The 18,111-nt window shown below is 40.7% G+C and overlaps 2 protein-coding genes across 2 annotated transcripts in view; both read left to right on the top strand.

The window, feature by feature from the left end:
• The window catches only part of zgc:136472 (uncharacterized protein LOC678514 homolog), a 29,590-nt gene extending 25,839 nt beyond the window's left edge, over window positions 1-3,751 (top strand). Inside the window, exons 8-10 of the mRNA XM_062026603.1 lie at window positions 1,383-1,564; window positions 3,472-3,561; window positions 3,640-3,751. Of these exons, the coding sequence (XP_061882587.1) occupies window positions 1,383-1,564; window positions 3,472-3,561; window positions 3,640-3,717 (350 nt within the window). The 3' untranslated portion in view covers window positions 3,718-3,751. The remainder of the gene's footprint in view (window positions 1-1,382; window positions 1,565-3,471; window positions 3,562-3,639) is intronic.
• Window positions 3,752-5,038: 1,287 nt separating this feature from the next.
• On the top strand, window positions 5,039-17,817 carry LOC133633519 (synaptogyrin-3-like). Its single transcript, XM_062026064.1, has 4 exons — window positions 5,039-5,302; window positions 8,338-8,572; window positions 11,400-11,545; window positions 17,079-17,817. Exons 1-4 carry the CDS (start codon window positions 5,198-5,200, stop codon window positions 17,307-17,309), a joined length of 717 nt encoding a protein of 238 aa, XP_061882048.1. The 5' UTR covers window positions 5,039-5,197; the 3' UTR covers window positions 17,310-17,817.
• Window positions 17,818-18,111: the final 294 nt, after the last annotated feature.

The following is an 18,111-nucleotide window of genomic DNA, read 5'->3' as shown; positions in this document are numbered from 1 at the left end:
GTAATTAATTATTTTGACTCAAAAAACGATCCAACGTAAGTAAAGTAAGGCTCCACTTTTTCAAAAAAATGCACTAGCTTGATTCTAATATACATTGGCTTTGCTATTGCCATGCTACTGATTAGCATTAGCAATTTTACATGGCGATTTCAACACCTGCAAATGTGTTAACGAAAACTACAACTAAGATGCACGTTACAATCAAACAGCTGGTGCGTAATAAGTACAATACGTACAGTATTAACACTTTTTAAGATGCAACAAAAAAAACAAAAACTAAACACTACTGCCATCTAAAGTTTTGGACTTGCAACTGTAACTGCAACTTATTGTCATACTTGCAAATGAGACTCAAAAATACAAAATAATAAAACAAGATATAACAACTGGACAGCAGTTATCACAATCAGCTTATTTTCAAATGTTGCAATAAAAATGATATTTTATTATCAATAACAATTGATATTTATCAACACACACAAAAGTACCTGTATCGATACCTGTAGCGGTTTCCTCGCCCCTTTCTGCTCTGTCACTGGTAACAATATAATGGCAAATCTCCTTCAATATTTCCAATATTAGTGCTGAACTTGTACACAATGTATGTCAGGTTCAAACACTGATGACATCTAACAAACAAGACAAGAAGCAAGGAATTAAACAGAGACAGAATTAAATTTGGCTCAATTGAGGAGAGACGTCTGGACTGTACTCTTTGGACAGTGTCACCACGCTCTGACGAAAGATTGTACGCCTCCTCTTTTATTTGGACTTTCCCTGATTACATGGCAACAGCTGTTTCTAAGGTACGGGGGTCGTAAACAGCCATGGCCTTTGGTTACAGAACAGTTCAAAGAAAAGGTCGTAAAACAGTTCAAAGAAACGGTGCCTGGAGGGGAGTCTGGTCCTGCTTCCTCTCCGCTTTGTAGTTCGCGGGTCAAGACAATATATTTCTGTGGAATACAATACATCAAAGAATCAGAACACCTTCATGTTGCTTCCCATCCTACACAGTGGAGTTTTACAAGCCTTCTGCTTGGTAGGATCAAAGACAGCTTTTGTATTCTCGACAAAGTTTTGTGATAACTTAGATACGATTATTCTAACAATTTACCTGGGTTTGATATACTGTCAAGATGTTTTGACTAAGTTACATTTTTATTTTGCACTAAAAATCTAATTACTGAAGAATCGTTTCAATTCAAATAAAATGTATTAGAAAAGTAAAAAAAAAAAAATGTATTAATTAAATGTAATACTAGAAAATGTTGTTTATGTCGAAGAATGACTTAGCAGAGCTCTCTGGCTTTATTTTAGGACGTGTAGCAAAGCCTGTTTTTTTTTTTAAGTGTACCTAATGAAGTGACTGGCTTATATTTCAGACCTTCCTTATAGCCCGCAGTCCCGTGGCGTCTTCTCGCTGTGGGAGGATCTCGCTCGGGCTTTGGCGGAGCGCGACGACGTGGTCATCGCTCGCATCGACGCCTCGGCCAATGACATCGCCATGTCGGTGCAGAGGGCCTACCCGTCGTTCTGCCTCTTCCCGGCTCTTCACGCAGAGAGAGTACGGCATACAGTTCACCATTAGTATTATTACCACTGTCAGGTCGGCGTGATGTCATTGGGTGAAAGTCATGAGAAGATTATGTGCCTCCGAAGGAGGGGGGTCAGTGTTTTATGACCGGAAGTGGGCGTGGCTTCCACGTACCTCCAAAAAAGGTGGGCTGGCAGGGGCTGCGGGGATGACGTCACACTCATAGGGCATGACCTAAACTGGAAACAGGAAGTATACTGTCAGGTTCAAACACTAAAGACATCTATTAAACAAGACAAGAGGCAAAGAATCAAACAGAGGCAGAATTCAATTTGGACTCAATATTGAGGAGAAAACGTGTCGACCTGTAACCTCTTACAGTGTCACCCACGCTCCGCCAAAAGATTGCACTCTTCCTTCTTTATTTGACTTTCTCCCCCCACCTGACCACAGCTGCTTCCAAAGGGAAGTGGGTCGTAAACAGCGTTGCCTTTGGTTACCGAACAGTTCAAAAGAAGAGGTCGTAAAATAGTTCAAAAACAGTTCCATAAAATAGTTCAAAAAAGGGTTTGTAAAATACTTCAAAAAGAGTTCGTCTGGAAATTGGGCAGATCCTGCCATCTGTCCGCTTTGAAGTCCTCGGGCCAGAACAACATCCTTCTGTTGATTACCATACATGAGAGAACACAGGAACACCATCTTGCTTCCCCCCCTACACAGTGGAGTTTTACGAGCCTTACTCTTGGTAGGTTTCAAAAGACAGCCCCTGTCCTTTTGCCAGGAACTCATTTCAACACAAAGTTTTTTGTGATAACTTACAAACAATTATTCTAACATATATGTCATATCCAGCCGCCATTTCAATTTTGTAGTTTTTACTAATAAACCCGCCATCTTGATTGTAGTCCATAAGTCATAATGATTTATGCTTCCTACAGGCTAAAAAGGGTATTACAACTTGTAATTTTTTAAGCTGTCCGCCATCTTGGTTGTAGTACATAAGTCATAATGATTTATGACAGGCATAAATGTAGTCCTAAAATAATCATAAATCATTGTGATTCCTACAGGCATAAATATAGTTTTATGCCTGTGGGAATCATAAATCATTAATGTTAGAATAATTGTATCTAAGTTATCACAAAACTTTAGGTTTCAATGAGTTCCCGGCGAGAAGACAAAAGCTGTCTTTGATCCTACCAATCAAAAGGCTTGTAAAACTCCACTGTGTAGGATGGGAAGCAACATGAAGGTGTTCTGTTTCTTTCATGTGTTGTAATCAACAGAAAGATATTGTCTTGACCCGAGATCTACAAAGCAAAGAGGAAGCAGGACCTGATTCCCCTCCAGGGACCTCTTCTTTGAACTGTTTTACGACCTTTTCTTTGAACTGCTCTGTAACCAAAGGCGATGGCTGTTTACGACCCCCGTCCCTTAGAAACAGCTGTTGCCATGTAATCAGGGAAAGTCCAAATAAAAGAGGAGGCGTACAATCTTTCGTCAGGAGCGTGGGACGACACTGTCCAAGGGTACAGTGTCTACGCGTTTCTCCTCATTGAGCCAAATTTAATTCGGTCTCTGTTTAGTTCCTTGCTTCTTGTCTTGTTTAATAGATGTCATCAGTGTTTGAACCTGACAATTATGATTACATAAGTCATAATGATTTATGGATTACAACCAAGATGGAGGGTTTATTAGTAAAAACTACATAAATAAAATGGCGGCTGGATATGACGTATACTTCCTGTTTCCGGGTTAGGCCATGCCTTATGAGTGGGACATCATTCCCCACAACCCCCACTGGCCCCCCTTTTTTGGAGGTACGTAGAAGCCACACCCACTTACTGGAGGGGTCATAAACCCCCCCACTTCCTGTCATAAAACAATTAACCCCCTTTTTTGGAGGCACATAATGTGTCATGTGGCCTTCCCGACAGGCGACGTTTTACACGGGCAGGAGGATGCTGAAGGACCTACTTCGCTTTGTCCATGAAGAGATGGAGAAAGCCAAAAAAGACAGAATCAAGGTGACGGCTAAGCGTTGATGTTGACGTTTTGTGGCTAAAAATAAACCTTTGGTGAATGCTTTTGTTTCCTAAAAAAAGGAGGACGAGGACAGGAGGAAGTACAGGAAGGCCTTGGAAGCTGAAGAGGAGAAGAAAAGCAGCAAAGATGAGCTTTAAGTCTGCTTGAAAACAATGTAATAAAAGTCAAAACAGAATATGTTGTCTTTTTTTTTTTTTTACCAAACTAAATACTTTTATAGCTAAAGCATCAAAAAAAACTTTCTGAAAACTAGTTTTACATGACGAAAACCTTCTGGACATGAAACAACAAACATAAAGTCACCTTTCGTGCCAATAATCTACTATTGTAAGGTTGTCTGAGGCTGAGCCAATCAGGGGCCACGATACTGAACAGTGCTCTCTGACTGGTGGGGGTGCACGCTTAACTGCTCGCCAGCTAATCGCAACATTACTAAAATATTATTGATAAAAATATATTAATGTATTTTTAATTATTATTATTATTATTATTATTATTATTATTATTATTACAATACCACCAGAAATCAAAAATATATCAATGGTTAGTCCAGGCTATTATTAATTTCATGAATCATTTATATAATTAAAATATTATATTAAAAAACTGTATTATTCAATTTTATCATTATTAAATTGCAAAATAAAATAATGAAATCTATGTTTTTTTAATATGTTCCTATTTAAAATACATTGCATTCTTTGTTCAGTTCAGTTCAGTTCGGTTTCAGTTTATTTGGAACATGCATACGACACAATGTAATGCATCACACATTTCCAGTTGTTTCATTACAGCACGTCCGAAAAGGAGTAGGAAGAAGCAGAGCTGATTTAATCCTACCACTTTTCATACTATAGCAATTTTATCCCATTTCCTTGTTCTCTGTGACAGAAAAGCGAATAAATAATAAATACACAATATACCATAGTAAGTAAACAAATAATAAATACATAAATAATCTTTATTTTAAAAAAAAGGGTTCAAAATGTTCATCATAATTATTTTTTGTACTATTAATTTTGATTATTGAGACTCTTTTATGATAACCTGATCATAAGATATACTGTACATACTGTATTTTATATCGATGGTTGAAAATAAGACAGCAAATTGTTGTATTAATAATATAATGAATAATAATGTTGATAATAATTATTAATTATTGCATCTTTTATCATGTTATTTATTACTAATATTAATACAATGAAAGAGAAATCTAAAATATATAATTGTTTAGTCATTGTGTAATCATTATTATATATATTTAATTAATTTTATATTAAACGGAAAAAAAACATTACAACATGAAAAAGTACTTTTTTTAAGTTTATTATTGCATTTTAATACAAATCAACAGGTCTAATGACGCCATTGCTCACTCAGATTACAGAAAACTTGAAAAACGTGGGGAAAATATCATTCAAATTTTGTAAATAAGCAGCAGTCTGGGAGTGACGTCATAGTGTGGCTGCAGGAGGAGGAGGAGGACGAGGAGGAGGAGGATGAAGAGGAGGCTGCATCCAGCTGCTTTGTGGCCGCCTCGTCTGCGTCTCTCCGCGGTCAAAGAACAGCAGCAGCACCGCTAACGCCGGCGGAGCGCAGGGCTGCTATTCGGCGATGGAGCCAGCGGCCGCCTTCGGTGCCGCCAAGGCCGGGAACATCGCCTTCGACCCGGTCGCCTTCTTCACGCATCCTCGGACCATCTTGAGGCTTCTGTCGTGGGTATGAGCACCTGCGATCTTGTCCTTGTTTCATGGAGGAAGGCCCTGCGTCTCTTTTGTCTCTCCGCGGCTTCACGGTCGCCTCGGAACAGACGCACAATTATTGCATTTAATCACAATTCTTGCAGCATCTCAGACGCTGCAAGGTGAGCCAACAACTGACGTTAACGTTTTTATTTTGTGTTCCTGAAAGCATCTTTTGTCTCCAGATGTGGCGGACATCCCCAGCAACGCAGCAAGCTGAATTTTAATGGGAAAAGCATGAATTAGTTCATTATTCAGCGGGGGAAAGTGGAAAAATGTAGTATATTATATATTTTAATTCAATATTCTTATTAATTATCACCGTTTTATATATAGACTATAAAGAGAAAACTGTCCTTTTATGCAATCAAACAAAACATGGATTTGAAATAAAAAATATATTTATATTTGAAAAGAAAAACATTTTTGCAGCCAAAAAATAATTGATTTGAAAATTAAAAATACATGAATATTTGCAAATACAAAAATATTTTTTTCTAAATAAATACAAATATTTAAAAGTTAATTCATTTCAGTAGTTCGATTCTAATGGTGAAACTCCAAAACACATAGACTGAAATATTTCAATAACTACTTTTAAAATGTCTTAATATTTGTGATGATTACATAGCTTACAGCCACTAATGCGGGGGTGTCAAACATACGGCCCGAGGGCCGGATCAGGCCCGCGAACAGGTTTTATCCGGCCCGCGGGATGAGTTTGCTAAGTATAAAAATTAACCTGAAATGTTCTGAATGGAAGAAACTGCTGTTCTAAATGTGTCCACTAGATGTCGCAATAGCAATTATTTGTATCTTTGTAGATGATGCTACATATGTACAAAATAAACCACATGATGTTAGTACATCAGTCGAGGAAAATGATCAAACTACATAAATAACATAACCTAATTTGATTTTTATATAATTTTTTTTATCTTGATAGATTGAAAATTAACACCAATTAGTTGACTGATGAACATTATCATATGATTTATTCAGAAAATATAAATAACGACAAATAAATTATATATACTATTAACTGCAACAGGTAATTGTAAAAAAACCCAAAAAAAACATTATGATTTGTACAATTTCAGAATGTTCTATTTTTAAACAAAGAAAACAATCTGAAGTTGTCTTTATTTTTAATTTATCGTGCCGTGATTTTATCAGTCCGGACCACTTGGGAGTAGATTTTCCTCCATGTGGCCCCCCATCTAAAATGAGTTTGACACTCCTGCACTAATGACACAATACGTATTTTCATTAGAGATGTCTGATAATGGCTTTTTTGCCGACATCCGATGTTCCGATATTGTCCAACTCTTAATTACAGATTACGATATCAACCGATAACGATATATACAGTCGTGGAATTAAAACATTATTATGCCTAATTTTGTTGTGATGCCCCGCTGGATGCATTAAACAATGTAACAAGGTTTTCCAAAATAAATCAACTAAAGTTATGGAAAAAAATGCCAACATGGCACTGCCATATTTATTATTGAAGTCACAAAGTGCATTATTTTTTTTAACATGCCTCAAAACAGCAGCTTGGAATTTCGGACATGAGAAGGTTGAGGTGGGCGGGGTTGGGGGGCTGGGGGGGTATTCTGGGTAGCAGGGGGTGTATATTGTAGCGTCCCGGAAGAGTTAGTGCTGCAAGGGGTTCTGGGTATTTGTTCTGTTGTGTTTATGTTTTGTTACGGTGCGGATGTTCTCCCGAAATGTGTTTGTCATTCTTGTTTGGTGTGGGTTCACAGTGTGGCGCATATTTGTAACAGTGTTAAAGTTGTTTATACGGTCACCCTCAGTGTGACCTGTATGGCTGTTGACCAAGTATGCCTTGCATTCACTTGTGTGTGTGAAAAGCCGTAAATACTATGTGACTGGGCCGGCACGCAAAGGCATCTCCCTACGTCCGTGTACACAGCGGCGTTTTAAAAAGTCCTAAATTTGATACCAATAATTTCCGATATTACATTTTAAAGCATTTATCGGCCGATAACATCGGCAGTCCGATATTATCGGACATCCCTAATTTTCATACAATGCCTTTTCCAAGTTCAATGTTGTAAATCTATTTTATATTTCCAAAATATCACTCTGACCCGTATTACCCAAGTGAATTACTATTTCTTAAAGCTATATCTAAAAATGTGTAACTTTAATAAAAACAATGACTTTTTATGATCCTGTGAAGAACTTCATTTGGAAAAGTGCATATTTATTATACAGCAGGGCACAGCCCTTTGAGACACTTGTGATTTAGGGCTATATAAATAAACATTGATTGATTGATTGATCCTTCAAACTTCGGGTCTGTGCCTTTAAAAGGTCCATAATAACACGACGTGTGAAGTCTTTGCATTGAATTAGAGTTTGTTTGTACTGTTCTTGTCAGAATAATTGTTTCTAAGTTATCACAAAACTTTGTGTTACATTGAGTTCAGCTCGCCCGGCGAGAGGACAAAAGCTGTCTTTGATCCTACCAAGCAGAAGGCTTGTAAAACGCCACTGTGTAGGATGGGAAGCGACATGAAGGCGTCGGTTTCTTTGATGTATTGTAATCCACAGGAAGATGTTGTCTTGACCCGAGATCTACAAAGCGAAGAGGAAGCAGGACCTGAATCCCCTCCAGGCACCTTTTCTTTGAACTGTTTTGTAACCAAAGGCAGCGACTGTTTACGACCCCCTTTCCTTTAGAAACAGCTGTTGCCGTGTAATCAGGGAAAGTCCAAATAAAAGAGAAGGCGTACAATCTTTCGTCAGAGCGTGGTGGAACACTGTACAAGGGTACAGGTGTACGCGCTCTCCTCAATTGAGCTAAATTGAATTCTGTCTCTGTTTAATTCCTTGCTTCTTGTCTTGTTTAATAAATGTCATCAGTGTTTGAACCTGACAGTTCTGTATCGCGTTTGCATTTGTTGTCCTGTACTTGCATAAGCCCCGCCCCTTGAAGTCCAAGAGCGACAGTTCCCCCTAAAACAAAATGTCGTCTCGCAGGTGTTCTCCATCGTGGTGTTCAGCTGCATCGTCAACGAGGGCTACATCAACATCGGCAGCGAACGCCTGCTCTGCGTCTTCAACAACAACGCCGACGCCTGCAACTACGGCGTCACTGTGGGCGTGGCCTGCTTCCTGGGCAGCATCTGCTTCCTGGTCCTGGACGCCTACTTCCCGTCCTTCAGCAGCCTGCGGGACAGACGACGCGCCGTTCTACTGGACCTCGTCTTCTCCGGTAAAAAAAACAAGGACAGAACACTCCACGGTTACAAAGATATCGGAATAATGCGACAATAGGTGATGACGCTCAGTAAATGTGCGACAACGTCCGATGTATCATCAGAAGTAACGGTACAGTATTCTGCAACCAAACCACTGATAATTAGACATTAGACACCTTAGAACAACTTCACTCTTACTTTTCATCAACAATCTACGACTTTGACTTTGATCGGGATTAGCACTTTTTTTCACGCTACCAAAATAAATAACGTGTGTGCTAGCAGTAAAGCATTCGCACTTAATGTTATTCTTCGACAAAGCAGCGTAATAATCGTCGGCAGTTCTCAAACAGACTAACTCGATAAGATAATAAAAAAAATGCTTTTAGTTTTATCGCTGCTGATGCATACAAAAATATCGCACTTTATATAACAATAATAATAAAAAGTTCGCTATTATTTTTCTTCTTGCCAACACTTATTTAATCAACAATCTAAGACTTTTTCGGAAGAAAAATTGATCGGGATTATCATTTATTACCACAAAATAACAATTGTGCTTACAGTTAAGCATTAGTGCTTAATGTTATTCTTAATGTTATTCTTCGACAAAACAGTCTTCGGCAGTTCTCAAACAGACTACATCGTTAAAAAAAAAAGTTTTTCCTAATTTAGGGACGAGCTCGCTGCTGATACATACGTTGTCAAAAATATTGCATTTTCTAATAATAATCATAATATAACAATACTATTATTAATACAGTTGCTATTATTTTTCTTCTTACTAACACTTATTTCATCAAAATCCAAAGACTTTTTGGGAAGGAAAATTGATCGGAATCATCACTTTATCGCAATATCATCCAAAATAAATAACATCTGTGCTTAAAGTTAAGCATTAGCACTTAATGTTATTCTTCGACAAAATGGCGTTATAATCATTGCCAGTTCTCACACAGACTAACTATAAAATAACAAAATGTTTTTGTTATTCTTCGACAAAACGGCGTAATAATCGTCGGCAGTTCTCAAAAAGACAAACTTGATAAAATAACAAAATTTTCGTAATTTTAGGGATGATCTCGCTTTTAGTTTTATCGCTGCTGATGCATACAATAATATCGCACTTTATAATAATAAAAAGTTCGCTATTATTTTTCTTCTCGCCAACACTTATTTCATCAAGAATCTAAGACTTTTTCGGAAGGAAAATTGATCGGACTCCTCACTTTATCTCAACATCGACTAAAATAAATAACATCTGTGCTTACACTTAAGCATTAGTGCTTAATGTTATTCTTCGACAAAATGGTGTTATAATCATTGCCGGTTCTCAAACAGACTAACCATAAAATAAGAAAATGTTTTGTTATTTTTCGACAAAACGGCGTAATAATCGTCGGCGGTCCTCAAAAAGACTAACTCGATAAAATAACAAAATTAGCGTAATTTTAGGGACGAGCTCACTATCAGTTTAATTGCTGCTGATACATGCGTTGTCAAAAATATCGCATTTTCTAATAATAATTATAATATAACAATAATATTATGAATACATTTGCTATTATTTTTCTTCCCGCCAATGCTTATTTCATCAAAAATCTAAGACTTTTTTGGAAGAAAAATTGATCGGAATCATCACTTTATCGCAATATCGTCCAAAATAAATAACAATTGTGCTTACACTTAAGCATTAACGCTGAATATTATTCTTTGACAAAACAGCGTAATAATCGTCGTCAGTTCTAAAACAGACTAACTCGATAAAATAGCAAAATATGCGTAATTTTAGGAACGAGCTCGTTATCAGTTTCATCGCCACTGATGCATATGTTGTCAAAAATATCGCATTTTATAATAATAATCAGAGTATAACAAGTCAGTTCTCAAACAGACTAACTCGATAAGATTTTTTTAAATTGCGTAATTTTAGGGACGATCTCGCTTTTAGTTTTATCGCTGCTGATGCATACAAAAATAGTGCACTTTATAATAATAATAACAATAAAAAGTTTGCCTTTTTTTTTTTTCTCGCCAACACTTTTTTCATCAAGAATCTAAGATTTTTTCGGAAAGAAAATTGATCGGGATTATCACTTTATCTTAACATCGTCTAAAAGAAATAACAATTGTGCTTACAGTTAAGCATTAGCACTTAATGTTATTCTTCAACAAAACAGCGTTATAATCGTCGCTAGTTCTCAAACAGACTACCTCGATAAGATTTTTTAAAAATTGCGTAATTTTAGGGACGATCTCGCTTTTAGTTTTATCGCTGCTGATGCATACAAAAATATCGCACTTTATAATAATAATAATAATAAAATGCTAATGTTAACATGTTAATGTTAGCTTTCACACTGTATATTGTAATGTACTGTAACAAAACACTCTCTTTTTACCATTTTTCAAATTGAAAATAATTCCGCGTAAAAAACATCGTACATTTTTACGATAAAATTCTGGCGAATGAGCTGCCAGATTTTTTTTGACCATATTATCTATAAATGTTTTTTTTTTTACAATCAGTAGCCAAATATTCTGTCATTTTGTATCCAAGACGTTATTTTTTGGAGCATTTGTACGTAATTTCTGCGATTGTAGTCAATCAAAGACGAACATTTGCATCTTTTTACGAGTTATCGGATTTACCGTGACATCAAATGATGATGTCACGGTCTAGCTGGAAGATCAAAGCCTTTACTAACCGTCCAATCAGACTTCTCTGATTCATCCGCTACACGTGCTATCTGGGAATTTCTATGATATGCTGTGATGCATTAGTCAAAAACTCTATAGTGTAAACAGTCAAGTGTTTCCTCTTGGCCCCGCCCCCCGCAGGCCTGGCCTGCTTCCTGTGGTTCGTCGCCTTCTGCTTCCTGACCAATCAGTGGCAGGCGACGTCTCCCGACGAGCTGCCGCTGTCGCAAGGCTCCGACGCCGCCCGAGCAACCATCGCTTTCTGCTTCTTCTCCGTCCTCACGTGGGTGAGTACCTTTTTTTTTTTTCATCGAATATTACGTATTAGTATGTAATGATTTGTTATATGATGTCATACATTAGGCAGTTTGTGTGGAGGAAATCTGCTTTTACAAAAAAAAATTGCTCATATCGCTCTACAATGTATCCCACCGGGCATCTTCTTGAAAAAAAAGCCTAAAAAAAAAAAGACTTTTGGGAAAAAAAGAAAAAAAAAAACTAAAACAAGGGGAGATAACATGGAAGAAAAAAATGGGGGGAAAATTTTAAATAAAGAAAAAAAGAGAAAAAGTTATAAAGAAAAAATTTTTTTAAAAAAGGAAAAATTAAAAAAATAATAAAAGGAAAAGGGGAACAAAGGGAAACAATTGAAAAAAAAATGGGAACGGCGAAAAAATGTAACAATTTTGAAAAAAAAGAAAAGAAAAAGGGGAACAAAGGGGGAAAAATCAGGGAAAAAATGGGAAAGGGGAAAAAATTGAAAAATTAAAATAAAAATTAACAAAAAGGGGAACAATGGGAAAAAATGGGAAAGGGGAAAAAATGTTTAAAAAAAATAATAATAATAACAATAAAAAGGGGGGAATTTATAAAGATAAAATTGAAAAAAAAAATTTTTAAATGGGAAAAGGGGGAAAAAATTGAAAAAGAAAACAAAGGAAAAGAAAAAGGGGAACAAAGGGGAACAATTGAAAAAAAAATGGGAAAGGGGAAAAATTGAACAATTTAAAAAAATAAAAGAAAAAGGGGAAGAAAGGCAAAAAAATGGGGGGGGGAATGGGAAAGGGGAAAAATTGAACAATTTAAAAAAAATAAAAGAAAAAGGGGAAGAAAGGCAAAAAAATGGGGGGGGGAAATGGGAAAGGGGGAAAAATTTAAATTTTTTTAAAACATTTAACAAAAAGAGGAACTACGGGAAAAAATGGGAAAGGGGAAAAAATGGAAAATAAAAAATAAATAAAAATAAAATAAAAAGGGGTGAAGTTATAAAGAATAAATGGGGAAAAAAAGGAAAAAGAAAAAAGAAAAAGAAAAAGGGGAACAAAGGGAAACAAATTACAAAACAAATAGGAAAGGGGAATTTTTTTTACAATTTTTTAAAAAAATTAAAGAAAAAGGGGAACAAAGGGAAAAATGGGGGAAAAAATGTATAAGTGGAAAAAAAATACAAATAACAAAACAAAAAGGGGAACAAAGGAGAGGCAAGGCAAGCAGAAGAGCCGTTCAACATGTGTCCGATCAGGTAAGCTGTTAAAGCAGGCTGTAGAGGGCGCTAAAGGCAGTGCCATCACGCCCAAATTTCGGGTGTCTCCCGGGAAAAGTGGGAGGATTGGCAACTATGACGCTGTTGAACGCCATTCATGGGACGGCGTGGCGAAGTTGGTAGAGTGGCCGTGTCAGCAATCGGAGTGTTGCTGGTTACTGGGGTTCAATCCCCACCTTCTACCATCCTAGTCACGTCCGTTGTGTCCTTGGGCAAGACACTTCACCCTTGCTCCTGGTTAGCGCCTTGCATGGCAGCTCCCGCCATCAGTGTGTGAATGTGTGTGTGAATGTGTGTGTGAATGTGGAAATAGTGTCAAAGCGCTTTGAGTACCTTGAAGGTAGAAAAGCACTATACAAGTATAACCCATTTATCATTTATTTATAACAAAGGGAAAAAATGTGAAAGGGGAAAAAATGGAAAAATTGAAAAAAAAAGAAAAAAAAGAAAAGGAAAAGGGGAACAAAGGGGAAAAAACTACTTTTGAGGTCTTGACCTTAAAATGCAACAAATAGAATCTATCCATTCATCCATCCATCTTCTTCCGCTTATCCGAGGTCGGGTCGCGGGGGCAGCAGCTTAAGCAGGGAAGCCCAGACTTCTCTCTCCCAGCCACTTCGTCCAGCTCCTCCCGGGGGATCCCGAGGCGTTCCCAGGCCAGCCGGGAGACATAGTCTTCCCAACGTGTCCTGGGTCTTCCCTGTGGCCTCCTACCGGTCGGACGTGCCCTAAACACCTCCCTAGGGAGGCGTTCGGGTGGCATCCTGACCAGATGCCCGAACCACCTCACCTGGCTCCTCTCGATGTGGAGGAGCAGCGGCTTTACTTTGAGCTCCCCCCGGATGGCAGAGCATCTCACCCTACCTCTAAGGGAGAGCCCCGCCACCCAGCGGAGGAAACTCATTTCGGCCGCTTGTACCCGTGATCTTGTCCTTTCGGTCATAACCCAAAGCTCATGACCATAGGTGAGGATGGGAACGTAGATCGACCGGTAAATTGAGAGCTTTGCCTTCCGGCTCAGCTCCTTCTTCACCACAACGGATCGATACAGCGTCCGCATTATTGAAGACGCCGCACCGATCCGCCTGTCGATCTCACGATCCACTCTTCCCTCACTCGTGAACAAGACTCCGAGGTACTTGAACTCCTCCACTTGGGGCAGGGTCTGCTCCGCAACCCGGAGATGGCACTCCACCCTTTTCCGGGCGAGAACCATGGATTCGGACTTGGAGGTGCTGATTCTCATCCCAGTCGCTTCACACTCAGCTGCGAACCGATCCAGCGAGAGCTGAAGATCCTGGCCAGATGAAGCCATCAGGACCACATCATCTGCAAAAAGCAGAGACCTAATCCTGCAGCCACCAAACCAGATCCCCTCAACGCCTTGACTGTGCCTAGAAATTCTGTCCATAAAAGTTATGAACAGAATCGGTGACAAAGGGCAGCCTTGGCGTAGTCCAACCCTCACTGGAAACGTGTCCGACTTACTGCCGGCAATGCGGACCAAACTCTGGCACTGATCATACAGGGAGCGGACCGCCACAATCAGGCAGTCCGATACCCCATACTCTCTGAGCACTCCCCACAGGACTTCCCGAGGGACACGGTCGAATGCCTTCTGCAAGTCCACAAAACACATGTAGACTGGTTGGGCAAACTCCCATGCACCCTCAAGGACCCTGCCGAGAGTATAGAGCTGGTCCACAGTTCCACGACCAGGACGAAAACCACACTGTTCCTCCTGAATCCGAGGTTCGACTATCCAGCGTAGCCTCCTCTCCAGCACACTTGAATAGACCTTACCGGGAAGGCTGAGGAGTGTGGTCCCACGATAGTTAGAACACACCCTCTGGTTCCCCTTCTTAAAGAGAGGAACCACCACCCCGGTCTGCCAATCCAGAGGTACCGCCCCCGATGTCCACGCGATGCTGCAGAGTCTTGTCAACCAAGACAGCCCCACAGCATTCAGAGCCTTAAGGAACTCTGGGCGGATCTCATCCACCCCCGGGACCTTGCCACCGAGGAGCTTTTTAACTACCTCAACAACCTCAGCCCCAGAAATAGGAGAGCCCACCACAGATTCCCCAGGCACTGCTTCCTCATAGGAAGACGTGTTGGTGGGATTGAGGAGGTCTTCGAAGTATTCCCTCCACCGATCCACAACATCCGCAGTCGAGGTCAGCAGAACACCATCCTCACCATACACGGTGTTGATAGTGCACTGCTTCCCCTTCCTGAGGCGGCGGATGGTGGTCCAGAATCGCTTCGAAGCCGTCCGGAAGTCGTTTTCCATGGCTTCCCCGAACTCCTCCCATGTCCGAGTTTTTGTCTCCGCGACCACCGAAGCCGCACACCGCTTGGCCTGTCGGTACCTGTCCGCTGCCTCAGGAGTCCTATGAGCCAAAAGAACCCGATAGGACTCCTTCTTCAGCTTGACGGCATCCCTCACCGCCGGTGTCCACCAACGGGTTCTAGGATTACCGCCACGACAGGCACCAACTACTTTGCGGCCACAGCTCCAATCAGCCGCCTCGACAATAGAGGTGCGGAACATGGTCCATTCGGACTCAATGTCCAGCACCTCCCTCGTGACATGTTCAAAGTTCTTCCGGAGGTGGGAATTGAAACTCTCGCTGACAGGAGACTCTGCCAGACGTTCCCAGCAAACCCTCACAATGCGTTTGGGCCTGCCAGGTCTGTCCGGCATCCTCCCCCACCATCGCAGCCAACTCACCACCAGGTGGTGATCGGTAGAAAGCTCCGCCCCTCTCTTCACCCGAGTGTCCAAAACATGAGGCCGCAAATCCGACGACACAACTACAAAGTCGATCATGGAACTGCGGCCTAGGGTGTCCTGGTGCCAAGTGCACATATGGACACCCTTATGTTTGAACATGGTGTTTGTTATGGACAATCTGTGACGGGCACAAAAGTCCAATAACAAAACACCGCTCGGGTTCAGATCCGGGCAGCCATTCTTCCCAATCACGCCTCTCCAGGTTTCACTGTCGCTGCCAACATGAGCATTGAAGTCCCCCAGTAGAACGAGGGAATCACCCGGGGGAGCACTCTCAAGTACTCCCTCGAGTGAATCCAAAAAGTGTGGGTACTCTGAGCTGTCAGGACCCGTTCCCCCACACGAAGGTGGAGGGAAGCTACCCTCTCGTCCACCGGGTTGAACTCCAACATGCAGGCTCTGAGCCGGGGGGCAACAAGAATTGCCACCCCAGCCCGTCGCCTCTCACTGCCGGCAACGCCAGAGTAGAAGAGAGTCCAGCCCCTCTCGAGAGAACTGGTTCCAGAGCCCTTGCTGTGCGTCGAAGTGAGTCCGACTATGTCTAGTCTGAACTTCTCCACCTCGCGCACTAGCTCAGGCTCCTTCCCCCCCAGCGAGGTGACGTTCCACGTCCCAAGAGCTAGCTTCTGTAGCCGAGGATCGGACCGCCAAGTGCCCTGCCTTCGGCTGCCGCCCAGCTCACATCACACCCGACCTCTATGACCCCTGCCATGGGTGGTGAGCCCATTGGAGGGGGAACCCACATTGCCTCTTCGGGCTGTGCCCGGCCGGGCCAAAAAAATAGAATCTATCTTTAATATAATAATTAATGTGTATAATATACTTAAAATAGAATCTATCTTTAATATAATAATTAATGTGTATAATATACTTAAAATACATGCATGTGTTGCTAAGGAAATACTACACAAATATTTATTACATTCTTTTAATTAAATCATTTGACTTGAATTCGCTATAAATTGTATTGCAAAATAAATAATTGAAAGTATTCAAAGTAGGCGTGTCCTGATACAACTTTAGCCTTGAGTATTGGGCCGATACCAATACTGATCCGATACAATATCGACAGGAATCCTACATAATTGTACTATTTCATAGTGTGGAGTATTAGAGAAGAGTTGAAACACTCACCTTTTTATTATTACATGTCTGCAATGGACTTATGCTGTCTTTAGGTTGAAGTCATTGTTTTTCAGTCACGCCTATTGGCCACAATGATTCTGAATTCATGTAAGTTGAATGATGCGGACACATTTGTTACTGGATACTTTCACATACTCTTCTGCCTTGGAGACTTTGTACGAGTGAGTAAAATGCAGCTATAATTATTTGATACTTGTTTTTATTGACAAATGTTATTTATTTATAAAGATCGATGACTCGTGTTATTTTATTACTTCTGCTCATTGATTGGCTGGATGAGATCACATGGTTACCAGATATGCTCCGATGCTAATGCTAACACGCTAACCCACAGGCGGTCCTGACACTGAGCGCGCTGCGCCGCTATTTGTCCGGCTCCCACGCCAACCTGTTCACCTGGCAGCACCTGGACCCCGCCCCCGGCCACGCCCACGCCACGCCCTACCCCATCGCCAACGGCGCCACCATCGTGACCACCAAGCCCTACCAGGCCCCGCCCTTCACCGAAACCCTGGACCCCCAGAAGCTGACGCAGCAGCACAGACCGGTGGCGCCCGCCTTCTAGAGACCGCGGCGAGGAGGGAGGGCCCCTCTCCCCGTTACCATGGCAACCGCTGGCTCAACTTAGATCGCTTTGTCCCTCCGTGTCTTCACGCGCGCACTCGCTGACGTTCAGACACACACACACACACACACACACACACACACACACACACACACACACACACACACACACACACACACACACACACGCACGCGCGCACACACACTCACACACTCACGCACGCACACACACACGCACACACACACAAATTGGTCTCATACACGCTGGCTGACCAATCCCATGCATTCCATTGGCTGAAAATGTGATTGACAGGCAGCTTGACCAATAGGAAGCGTTTTCCTTCCTTGTAGAGAGCAGGCCAGCCTGCTGTGAAATATTCATGTGTTCAATATTTGATTGTCTTTTCCTCAAGTGTGTGATGGAAAATGTTGTCAAATAAAAGCTTTAAAAATAAAAGTTGTAAAATAAAAGCATTAAAAAAATGTAATAAAATAAAACCAGCGTCACGATCAAAGAGAGGCTCGCAATTTGTTGTTCATCTTTATGTTCAATTCTCTGACCTTTCACCCCCTGATGGTCAGCAGAGGTACTACATCTACTAGATACTGCATGTACTAACATGGTACTAATATACAATACATGTAGTAGATACTGCATGTGCTAACATGGTACTAATGTATACTACATGTACTAGATACTACAAGTACTAACATAGTACTAATATACACTACATCTACTAGATACTGCATGTACTAACATATGAACACTACATGTACTAGATACTACAAGTACTAACATAGTA

Source organism: Entelurus aequoreus, linkage group LG18 (genome assembly GCF_033978785.1).
Source record: "Entelurus aequoreus isolate RoL-2023_Sb linkage group LG18, RoL_Eaeq_v1.1, whole genome shotgun sequence".
NCBI lineage: Eukaryota > Metazoa > Chordata > Actinopteri > Syngnathiformes > Syngnathidae > Entelurus > Entelurus aequoreus.
The sequence above is the reverse complement of the archived record's forward strand: the minus strand, read 5'-3'. Positions and strand labels throughout refer to the sequence as shown.